Consider the following 12,811-nt stretch of genomic DNA (forward strand, 5'->3'; position numbering starts at 1 on the left):
TGTTTAGATATTACAGCTAGTCAGCAGACAAAAGCCTGATTTATACTTCTGTGTCGAATCTACGCAGAGGCTACGGCATAGCCTACACGTAGCCGCGTTCCCTGCACCGTAGGCTATGCAGTGGCTACGACCCGGAGTTACATTTCTGGGGAGGTGTGCATCAGGCTACACCGTAGGCTATGGCATAGCCTCTGCGTAGATTCAACGCAGAAGTATAAATCCAAGTCCAAGCAGCAGAGTTGAGGAGCTGTGGTCCACACAGAGTACATTCCTCCTTTAATATCCAGCTATGCCAGCTTGACCAGCAAGAAAATTGAGCTGGTCAAGCTGGTCATGAGCTGGTCTAGCTGGGTATGAGCTGGTCAACCAGCATGCCAAGCTGGTCATGAAGCTGGTCTAGCTAGGCATGGGCTGGTCTAGCTGGGCATGAGCTGGTCAACCAGCATGACCAAGCTGGTCATGAAGCTGGTCTAGCTGGGCATGAGCTGATCAGCCAGCTCATGCTGGTAGCTTGTCTGAGCTAGTTGCTGGTCAGCCAGCTACCAGCTATTTCAAAACATAGCTTAAGCTGGTCAAACCATGTCAAGCTGGGAGCTTGTCTGAACTGGTCAACCAGGTTGTTTCAAAACCTAGCTTGAGCTGTTGATTTCAGCAGGGATGGCCCAGACCTGAGCTTACTTTGCAATGTCATGAACATTCAGGTGGTCACAAGTAAATTCCACAAATAAGGAGCAAATGCTGGGTTGCCAAGCATAAAACTAAAACTGTATTATGTTAATAAATATATTCACTATGAGCTGGTTGGTGCCTTGCGTAGCAGCCAGTCACCGTTGGTGTGTGTGAATTGATGAAAGAGAGGCATCAATTGTAATGCGCTATATGAATGCATGTCCGTTTACAGTTTGCTTTTAGTACACTACATACACTACAGCATGTGCTATTAATAAGATTACAATAGCTTAACCATATTCCTTCAAATTGTGAAGCACCTAATTTCCCTTTGTTGAACAAATCCATTGCCTATCTCTGATTCACAATACGCTTTGAAGTACCAGAAGCATAATTACTTCTAAGCAGCAAGACACAGGCAATTTCTATTAGATGAATATATTCATGTGGAGTATTTGGAAGGATATAGAAAAGAGCAGAAACAAAGATGAAAGCTTTAGTTTGAATGAAAGATTCAAATAAATTTCATGGAATAAACAGTTGAAACTCCCACAGAGCCTTGAAGTTCTGCACTCTTGAACAAACATGTGAAATGTCTTCTACTCTCCATGTTTGAATGGCCAGTTTCTGCTTTAATGCTTTGAACCTTGAAAAAATGTTGAGTCACTCAGATATTTCACTTGTTCAATGCGCGTGTTTGTTCAGATATGACTCTATAAACTTTGAGAGAGCCCATTCCTCCAAACAGATATCTGGGGGGGGGGCCCTAATTAGGTAAGCCTAATTACCCTGAAATATCGAAAACAGAAAAACACTTTAAAATGCACAATATTCTATTATTGTTGCGAAGGACAAGATTTTCTATTTTATTGCCCAATCTGACATTAACCGAGTTGAATTTCTGTACAGATTTCTGCACACTTTAAATTCCTGAGTTTCTAAAGGCCCTGTGAAGACCAATCAATGCAGTTTGAAAGGAAGGAGAGTAGCTCAAGCATTCCGTCACATTGTGAGATCTGTGTGAGATCTATTCTACAGTGCTGGACAACATGTGGACTGCTTTCTCTGATGTGAAATCTGTCAAAATAGTACCAATGGTTGGAGGGAAACTGTTGGCTGATACACACATTTAAAAAACACATAAGTCATTGAATATTATCATTCATTATCAAAGATGATTTGTAGGCTTTGATTTAGTTTGAAATAGATCCACTCTGGGAATGTTAAAAGGTGGTCGTGTCGTGTAATCTGAGTAAATACTAATGCTAATCACGAACAGAAAATATGCATGGAATGGGGGAATGGGGACAAGCGGAATTCAAATGAATGTTTTTAATTTCAGTATGTCTTAAATTGCTAATGTGAAGGCAGCCATTTCACACTACGTCGATGACAGTCCTTATATGGATGGATCTAATTAGCTATTCTTGCATATTGATTATATGGGCTGTGCATTAATTTAGTAAAGCCTTTCAATAATGTCTGAGTCAGACCTTTGTAAAAATGGATATAAGGACCGTATATCTTACATACCATTAAACAATACTGCCACACCATTGCTCCAGGAATCAGGAGTGCTGCTGTTCAGTATGCACTTGACCTAACATTAAACTACAGTATATGACTTTTACTCAGGTGCTTTCATGTGACAAAGCCATGGAGTGCCATGGAGGATTCTGAACACTGTAACTATTCTGATGTAAGCCAGAGAATATTGGCTCTAATCACTTTATAAAAGCTATTCATTTACAGCCATGAGATCGATAGCTAATGTTATTCCCAGACCAACAGCAATTCACTGTAAAGTCTTGCTGACACGGATACATTTCCCCCCATTGTCAGATGAGCGTTCTACATTTCCTCCCAAGTAATTGAGACGTTTATGGCCTCAGACCACTTTCCTTATGAGCCACCACTCCAGAAAAAGCTAAAGTAAACACTGAGCATGGAACAAAGCTACTTGGTCATGAGAAATGTCTCAATGCAATGTAAATGTCTTCATGACAGAGAGCTTATGATTTAACAGAGAAGGGCACGAAAACTCAGCATTCAGCATTTGAAGAGATTTGTACCTAACCTGCTTCCTCTTCCGAAATAGTAATACTGCAGTTTTTGACAGCATTTGTTTAAGTCATTTTTATTATATAGGGAAGACTACATCACCGGTATTTGTCAGTCGTGTCTAGGACTGCACGTACACTCACTGAGCACTTTATTAGGAACACCTACTTGTGTGTGGCAGCCTGTAGCATAGTGGTTAAGGTAAAATGACTGGGATAGGCAAGGTTGGTGGTTCAAATCCCAGTGTAGCCACAGTAAGATCCGCACAGCTGCCCTTAACCTTGCATTGCTCCAGGGGAGGATTGTCTCCTGCTTAGTCTAATCAACTGTACATTGCTCTGGATAAGAGCGTCTGCCAAATGCCAATAAAGTAATAATGTACTTATTCATGTGATTATTTAATCAGCCAGTGCAATGCATAAAATCATGCAGATATGGGTCAGGAGCTTCAGTTAATGTTCACATCAACCATCAGAATGGGGAAATAATGGGGGGAAAAGTGACTTTGACCATGGAATGATTATTGGTGCCAGTGTGGTTTGGGTATCTCAGAAACTGCTGATCTCTTGGGAATTTCACGCACAACAGTCTCTAGAGTTTACTCCGAATCGTGCGAAAAATGAAAACATCCAGTGAGCGGTAGTTCTGCAAGCAAAAACATCTTGTTAACGAGAGGTCTGCGGAAAAGGGCCAGACTGGTCAAAGCTGACAGGAAGGTGACAATAACGCAGAAAATGACACAAAATTACAACAGTGGTATGCAGAAGAGCATCTCTGAAACCTCTAAGTGGACAGGCTACAGCATTTTTTAAGTCTAAAAAATAAGTCAAAAAAATACCTAATGAAGTGCTCACTGAGTGTATTTGCTGAGGGTTCATGTGGAGCAATCCACTATACAAGAAAAAAACGTGTTTCTGGGCTATTTCACGATACAAGACTTTAATGTCACCCTTAGGGCAGCTCTCATTGCTTTTGGTTACTGCATGCATTATTAATTGAACTCTGCATATGGAATGTACTCTCTTAAGTGATATGTTTTGAATCTTTTGTTAAGCACAAATCAAATGGAAGCGATTGACTGAGATTGGTGCCACAGCTTTTGTGGACCCCAAGCTTCGGGGGAATGGTCTCAATGTCAATGAGGGTCTGGGAGCGGTGACCCGATCTTATCCAATCCCAGGCATCTCAAGTGCTGCTCCAATGGGAGAAACCTACCCCTTTCAAGACTAAGAGACTCCAAATTGATTTTCTATGGCTGCCACTGGACAGAGCAGGAATATTGGCTTTCATTAATGTCTTTAAGTTGTTCTGAATTGATTCTCAGTACCCCATTGCGGTTGTTTAGGATATTCAAAAAACCCATCTAACACTATCCAGTCCAGGCCACTGCTGACAAGATGAATACAAAATCATAATGTGTCACCGTAGTATAACTATAAAGCAATGTCATACTACCTTCCTGATAGGGTAACATTACAGAGGAGAACAATTGCATGTACACAATCATGGACACACGCACACAATGCATATACAGTATGGAAATGTTACATGCACACAAATATTAACCTGAAAATGTAATTATTCCAACTATGTTATGCAGTTATGCAACCTGTATACAGCAAATGCATCTGAGATACAGAGAGTTACTGGCAATCAAAGACCTCTGATTACTGCTTGAATTTAGTGGCCTTGTCAAGATTTTCAAAAGCCATTTTCTGCAGTGTGCATTTCCATGAATTGAATGTCGAGGTCATCCCAAATTTCAATTTCACATAGCAAACAAACTTTCATATAAGGAAAAGCTATATCTGTAGAATTCTTAGAAATGCATGAAAAAGGTGGGGCAACTGAAAATTGGATCTTCTAAGTCGTCCTGGTGCATATATTATGACCACCTTACACAGTAATTAATGGGGAAGCTTAAAATAACGAGTCAGCACTGTCTTGACTCTTGACCAAACATTGTAAACAAAACCAACAAGGGGATGTATCGTTCTCAGTAAATATGCATATTCAGGTAAAAACCTAACCAAACGCAGTATCAAAAATTAAAACGGTGTTTACGTTAAATAACAAAATACAAATAACTGTATAAACATATTTTCCAGCAGTATTTTGACGAAAATGATTATTTTTTTGCTTACTTAAGGTCCTCTGAGATTTAAAAGAAACAGCATTGTGAGCATAAAACAAATTCAAAGCAATATCCGAATGCAAAGATGATTTATGAGCAGGAAATGCTGTTCACCTACTGCTTGACTCTTGCAATGAAGAGTCTCCCAATAAAGTGTTGAGTGTAGAGTGACTATGATCCAAGTGTGGAGAGTACAACTCATGAACAGGAAGTGGAGCATTGATAAACAGGAATTTGAGCTATGATTAAAAAAGTAAAAGCATTAACCCTTTCAGTCCCATGAGTGCCATATGGCCCTCAAACGTAACTACCGTACAATCCTGACAGTGCCATATGGCCTTATAGCTTTTCAGCCAATCAAAATGTCTGCTATACTATTGTTTTGAGCTCCTGTAAAACCCCTAGATTTTCTCAACCAAAGCGAAAACTCGTTGGGATGTGTGTAGAGCCGGTTCATATTGGGCTTGAGACTGAAAGGTTAACCCTATAGAGATAGATGGATAGAGATAGAGGAGAGTGAAAAGGGGAAGAGACTGACTGCTGAAGGAGAGTGAAAGGGAGAAGAGACTGACCAATGAAGGAGAGTGAAAGGGGGAAAGACTAGACTGACTGTTGAAGGAGAGTGAAAGGGGGAAGAGACTGACCGTTGAAGGCGGTCTGTAGCGTAGTGGTTAAGGTAAATGACTGGGACCCGCAAGGTTGGTGGTTCTAATCCCGGTGTAGCCATAATATGATCCGCACAGCCATTGGGCCCTTGAGAAAGGCCCTTAACCCTGCATTGCTCCAGGGGAGGATTGTCTCCTGCTTAGTCTAATCAATTGTACGTCGCTCTGGATAAGAGCATCTGCCAAATGCCAATAATGTAATGGAATGTTGAAGGAGAGTGAAAGGGGGAAGAGACTGACCGTTGAAGTTGACAGCGCGGATGTGGGTGAGCAGCTCCTTGCCGTCGATGGCGCTCATGCGGGAGCAGAGGCCGGGCACGCCGAAGCACAGCTCCCGGTGCATATGGTGCAGGGCGTGGGCCATGGCGTATACCGCATCCATCACAAACTGCACCTTCCCCTCCTGCTCGTAGCTGGAGTCCCTGCCCACCTTCTCCAGCCCTGTGTGAGACAAGAGGCCATATACATGCTACATCCGCACTTTCACACGCAAAACATGTCCTCTCCTTGACTTGGAAAATGCACTGTACCATTTACATATGAATGCATAGAATGCATAGACTACTAAAATAAATCATCCATAACATATTCTTTCATTGCTGACAAATAGCGGACACAAATACACACACACACACACACACACACACACACATAAACGTATTGTGTACCCACGCACACCTTCCGTGATGAGATGCAAGATAAAAGCTATAACATAGTCCACATAATTACTCTAAATATTCTGTAAATATATGGAGGTACTGGAGAAACCCAGAAAACAAATAGAATGTTTAAGAAACAATAAATTATGTATAGCTATTGTGGACAATATAAAGGTTATTGTGTGCAAATATAAAGGTTAAATAATTCATATAAATTTCAAGTGAAGCCATCGAGCTTGCATTAATATCAAATGCTGTATACGTTTTCACAGTCATGTGATTTATATGTAACGATTCTTTTTTGGTCATGCCTCAGTGATCATTATCCTGGCAGTTACCAGCATCCTTATCAAAGCAGTTTTATGAATCATGAAAAATAGTTTTATGTGATTTTCTCAGCTCCACCGCTGTACTGTGTTTGCTTCAGGCAACTGAAAAGGAAATAAAAACAAGGTGCAGCAAGGTGAACGAACAAGTCCTGCAAGCCTTCAATCAATGAATGTGCCAGAGAGGAATTAATAGAATCTTGTAAACAAAATTCAATTTAATTTCATAGCAGCTGCAGGTCTGGGGGACTTCTCTGAGAGTCCCCCCCAAAAACCGAAATAAATAAATAAAAGAAACAAGACTGATTACTTGGCTATAGCTTTGTAATGAATTGGGCTTGTATAGCAACGGAGAATTCCTGTCAGTTACAAAATGGCAGAGCGGAAAATGGTGAGACGACCTTATTTGCGGATTCCCTTGTTTTCAAAGCATAGCCTGACACACTGGGAGATGGGGTGGCTAAGAGGGGAAGTAATCCGGCAGCTCGGTCTGATAGGAAGGAAACAACAACCGTGCCCGAGCGAAAAGAAATGCTCCAAACCACGGGACACAACTTGTTCTGTCGGTGTGCGCTAATAATATCAGGCTCAGCTGTGCAGAAAACAGCCTCCGAGATGGAGCTAGCGAGAAGGCACGATAGGTATTGCTTTCTGATAAGATCATGACAACACATCTGTACGGACCGTTATGTCAAACTCATTTCACTTCGTCCCCTTATCTTTTAGCAGAAACTGGAGTTGGACAGACATGGTTCAGCAGACAGATAAACATGTGTGTCCAGCATGCTACAGGTAGGTTACAGGCTATACAATCGACTACACACTATATAAAGCATGCTACAATTGATAGATTTCATTTATAATTCATTGGCACATAGATTTGACTTTGAATAAGATTTAAATACAGTTTTACAATAAGGTTCCATGAATTGGCATGAACTATTGTATGTAGTTGTTAGCTAGCTACTACTGAGAAGTTAATCTGTACAGCTCTGTTAATGTGTTTGTCATTAATTCCTGTTAACAACTACATTAGTAATTAATATTGGAATGAAAAAGTCAGTTGATCCTATGGTTTGCTAATGTATAAATACATTATCATGTAAGAAATATGTTAGTTGTTTACAACTGTATTAACTAATTAAAAGTTCATTTCATGCTTAATTAATGCATTTATCCATCATTAATTCATGTTAACAACTACATTAGTTAATGCCGATTCATGAACCTTATTGTAAAGTGTGACGCAGTAATTTGAAGAATAATCAGGTAATATACACAGGCATAACATTACTCAATAAGCTGCTTTGAAGTATGTTTAGTTTCTTTGGTTCACAAACCCCCTAATGCTCCTGTGTCTGTCATAGTAAAGCCAGTACTGCCAGCCAGGCTGCTGGAAACTTCTGTAAACATCTAAGATATCCACCTTGGGAGAAATTGTCTGGGGTAATCAAAAGCATAAACTAAAGCTGAAATAAACCATTAAAGTAGACTATCATTTTAAAATGTATGAAGGTATAAAACTGAAAAAAGTCAAATTGATCAAAACAGTAATAATTCCATCCTGCATGAAATGAACTGCCTACTACCGACAATGTGGTAAAATGGCGGTGAAGAAAAAAATGAAATAAAAAATAAAATACGCATATTTATTTTACAATACTAAGGAGCTGGCATTTGTAAAAAAAAAAATAATAATAATAATAAATACAAATATTTTCTTCCATATAAAAGACACTGCAGTATGTCCACATTGGGTGCCAAATTTATTTATTCTTAAAGGGTGAAAATCCTCTCCACACTCTCATGTTCATGTATAAACTCAGGCCCTTGTGGGGTTCGGCTGGGTGGTGAGAAATCACACTGATTGGACAGGTTCATCTTTCACATCCGTTCAATTCTGAAAAGCAACACTGCTTGAAAAAGAGATAAGGCAAAGCACAAGTTGTGATGAGTCTTGCCAGTAAAATTGGATATTGGCTTGACAATAATTATCTCAAGGGAAGAACTAGCAGTGAAAACATTTTCCCTGCCATTGCATCATACAAGACATTTAATTTGGCCAATATCTTGTTCGAACTCAATCTGTCATGCTCATATTTTCACCTTACTCCATCTCAATTCTCTCTCATAGAAGTCGCTGTTGGACTCATTCAAATAATATTCAGTAAAATGATTATCATTCCTTATTGACCGGGTTGTGACAATATTTTTTATGTTGACAGGCCTATGTCAGTCTTCCAAATTGATGCCACAGGCTAATAGACTTCTCCATTAAATTTGCAGCCAGGTCTATTTGGAATGCTTAACAAGCTCTGGGAGTATGCTGAGCTCACACAGTGAATCTGAATTGTTAAATCCTATGCCCCAGTATTTTTGTTTTATTTATTTTACACATATTAGTCAAGCAAGCCTGAAAACCATGCCAGCATAGTTCTGGTCTATAAACTAAATGAGACCATCATAAAAAAAAAAAAATTTTCTTCATGGTTTTCCCCCTTGTTCTCTCCGTTTTGAATGTTTAATCATGTTCATACCGCATCACTCAGGGGGGCTGTAGACAAGAGTGGGCTCTCCTCTGAGGCAGTGATGTCACACTGGAGATGTCACATGACGTCAGTGTCACTGTTGTCTTCTCACACTACAGTTGACAAGCCGAGCTCTCACGGACATGAGTTGGAGGAAGCAATTTCATGTTCAGCTCAACAAGTGAAACAGGAGCGTCAATTTTACCAGTAGGAGTCGCTGGTGTGCAATTCTCCCTGCCTGCTAGGGCCAGTTATGTGTTCCCCATGGGTACACACTGGCTGGGTGCTGATTCAATACTAGACTGTGGGCCCCACTCGTGCACTAGAACACCATCTTAACAGCATGAGCTTCTTTTTTTCCAATTTTCTCTGTCAGTAGGGACTGTTTCAATATGCTATTTCAATATACATGTGTACATTTGTACATTTGTAAAAAAAAGTTTTTTCTTTTGTGATTGACCCACATAAAATAACTGGATTCATTCAAAGACAGACTTGCTGGATTCAATTAACATTCGTCCTTGACATACAAGTGTTTGCTGTTTCTGCATAACTATAGCTAGGTGAGTTTAGAAATCATCAAATGTAAATGCAGTTCAATCTCCAATTTCTGGAGATAAAAATGATCATATATATTTAAGTTGAATTTTTAATCCATGTCTTATTACCAACATCAAACGGTAACATCGTTTAAAACTTAGTAAATGCCCTCAGCCCCAGAAGGCAATATGAAAGCTGTCTCAGTGTAACTGATTGCTTGACAAAATAAAGACCACACAACAGGGAAATATGTGCATGCCCTAAGCGAATAGTGACTGGCTGTTTCAGCTAAGCTATGAGAAAAATATATATTTCATCACCCTGAGTGATGGATGGTGACAAGGATGACAGACAGCTTAATCACTGGAACAAGCATCTCAATTAAACCTCACTTACCGACGCAAATTTAATTCTCCCTTTGCCTGCCAGAACTACTTCACATTTTTCTTTCAGTGGAGCAAAGGGGCAACATCCCATTTCGAAATGTAAATGAGATAAATTACAGAATAATTACAGGAGATAGTCTTTTGTGATAACGTTTAAAGAAATACACTAAAATACAGAAAACAGAAGGCCGCCATTTCAGACAACCCTCTATAATATTTACATCAATTACTACGTATCATCACTCTAGATTTCCTATCGCACATTTTGACTGCGTCTTGTCATTACGGCTGACACTATAATGACAAGCCAGGCCTGAGCTGGCCCTGAGAAGTGACAGTGGGTAAATAATGGAGAAAATGAGGATATTTAGACGCATAATGGAAGGAGATAAGTGCTGGTAGACAGGGGCGGGAGCAGATGACATGTGCATTACCCCCGTTAAACTGTATAGTATAATGGTGAAATAATAATAATAGGAAGAAGAAGAAGAATAACAATAATAACATCAATAACAATAATAATCATAATTATTATTATTCGTAGTAGTAGTAGTAGTAGTAGTATTACAATAATAATAACCACAATAATTGGACCTGTATTCACCCCATCCTCCATTTTGATGCTCTGAATTCTCCGTACAGTCACTCCACTCTGTGTCCAGAAAACTAAGACCAGAATGCTACAGTGCTGAAGTATAACAGAACAACCAATTCTGAAATTTTGAAATTCAAGTTTATTGAAAAATATTTTCTTTAAAGCTCCACGCAAGGGTTTTTTGAGAACTTGGACCACCCTCAAAGTATGAAATTGCATTATCAATACAGCAAGCCCCACCCCCTGCCTCTGAAAGCAGGTCACCATGACAAGGCACCGCCACACACTCCAACCCCTGAGTCACCGTTCCAGCAGGTGGAGGTGCACTGCACAAGCATGCACAGCTGGCAACAGGTCAGGGCAAAGGCACACCAAACACCGAACAGCTGGGCGCAGATTAATTGCGTCTTGTTCACGGTGTATTTTAAAATGGGTTATTTTTGGTTCTTTTTTGCTCGGAGGTGAAGATGCTGTGGCAGTTCTGGGCCTCGTGGTGGTGCGGCACGGGGCTTTAATCAGAGTCTGCGTCCCGAACAGACTGGAAAACCACAGGCAGTCTGGGACAAGGCCTCGCCGCTCGGCCTAAGAACAAATTCATACGCCGAAACTCGCTCTTAACCCAACGTGACGATAACCCGCCCCGTGCTCATCAAAGTGCATAATTGTAACAGGGTCGTTCCGCCAAGGACTTGACACAAAAACAGATTGGTCTAAATGGTTTGAATGAAAGGCCGCTGTTTTCCTGTGAAAGGGCTTTGGAGCGCAGCGGACTTGCGATTGTGATTGCTGCACTTCGCCCAGCCCGGCCTCTGCCCATAGGAGAACCGTGTGTGATGCACTTCATTACCTTTGTCTGCTTCTTTCCAATAATAATACCGAGGCAATCTGAGAAGTTTTCAGCTCAAATGCAGCTGTAGTCTGCCTCTTTTATCTGTCCCTGGTCGTCCATCACAGGCCCACAAAGCGCTTTACAGCCTCTCAGAAAAGAGGTGACCCAGGCAACACAACCAAATCGGCACAGCCAATACATTACATTATAGGCATTTGGCCAACACTCTTATCCAGAGTGACATACAACAGAGTGGATACCCATAACCAGGGACAAGTGCGCTGAAAGACCCAAGAGGGAAGCACAGTACAATCTTATTAGTCCATATTGCAGCATGTACCGAATTTATGAAAACCCATTTACTTTGACAACAAACACATTTGCCTCACAACCTTCGCTGGTGAAAAATCAACCACTAAAATTCAGCAACATAGAATAAACAAGTTGTATAAACTGCTGTCCATTTACAGTACTGAGGCGGGCCAAGGGCCTGAAATTGACTTGTTTCGATAGGGATAGGGCCATAATTCTGTAATCCTGACTGGTAATGCGAGGCCTGGTCCTGGTTGGATAAGAGGCAGATGGTTGAACTGAGTGTCAGGGGAAAGCTCTTTTGGACTGTTTTACACAGAATATTCCGCTGATGACTTTCTGTTTTCACTCATTAGGTAATTCAATATTGAGGCAGCCTGATAACAAACAAACGCAGAAGTATTCTTTACTGTATCTCTGTGTGGAAGAGTATGGAAAAGTGTATGTACAGTATGTGTGTGCACATGCGTGTGTGTGTGTGTCGCACGTGTGTATACATGTTTGTGCGCACGTGTATGTGTGTGTAGGTGTGGCACGTGTATGTGAGTGTGTGCACTGTTTTCTCTGCATATGTAATTATTCTTTTTCCAATTATAGAGAAATGCAAAGCAGGCTGTGTATTTGCATAAGATGGTAATATCACCTTTTTCTTGTCTGGTAAAGACAGCTATAATGCACAGGGAGAATGCATTAATAACCCTGTGCCCACCTATAAACCTTGCGATGCAGATATGACCCAGTCGTACCATATGCACCATATAAACACGCCCGGTAGGAAGGATACGCCGATAAATCATCTTTCATTTTGCCACATTTCAGCCATCGTTTCCCAGCATACAGTGCAGCAATGCTTCTCCTTTATAATTATGTTATGATATATTTTCACCCCGCTCCCTTTTTGCTGCAGAAATGAGCCACCAGACAGAAGTCAGAAAGCCCTTTACTGTGTCTTTTACACATGCTCATAAACAGTTCGGGGTGAGAACGAGGCAATGACAAACTGAAGGAATCTGTGATCGTTTCATGGACCCCTCCACCTCTCCAGCTCTTCCCAGGCGGTCAGGGGGCTCTGGGGTTTGGGGGGGCACACGGCAAAACCCTCCTGTA

At 40.8% G+C, this 12,811-nt stretch overlaps 1 protein-coding gene and 1 long non-coding RNA gene across 3 annotated transcripts in view; one reads left to right on the forward strand and one right to left on the reverse strand.

Moving 5' to 3' along the window:
- The window catches only part of LOC133134827 (metabotropic glutamate receptor 8), a 165,698-nt gene that overhangs the window by 38,249 nt on the left and 114,638 nt on the right, over positions 1-12,811 (reverse strand). For both annotated transcript variants that reach the window (XM_061251293.1, XM_061251294.1), the window contains exon 6: positions 5,770-5,970. In XM_061251293.1, coding sequence (XP_061107277.1) covers positions 5,770-5,970 — 201 coding nt within the window. The remainder of the gene's footprint in view (positions 1-5,769; positions 5,971-12,811) is intronic.
- LOC133134828 (uncharacterized) overlaps positions 1-12,811 on the forward strand; it is a 37,583-nt gene that overhangs the window by 15,943 nt on the left and 8,829 nt on the right. The window lies entirely within an intron of this gene.

The sequence above is a fragment of the Conger conger genome, chromosome 8 (assembly GCF_963514075.1).
Source record: "Conger conger chromosome 8, fConCon1.1, whole genome shotgun sequence".
Taxonomy (NCBI): domain Eukaryota; kingdom Metazoa; phylum Chordata; class Actinopteri; order Anguilliformes; family Congridae; genus Conger; species Conger conger.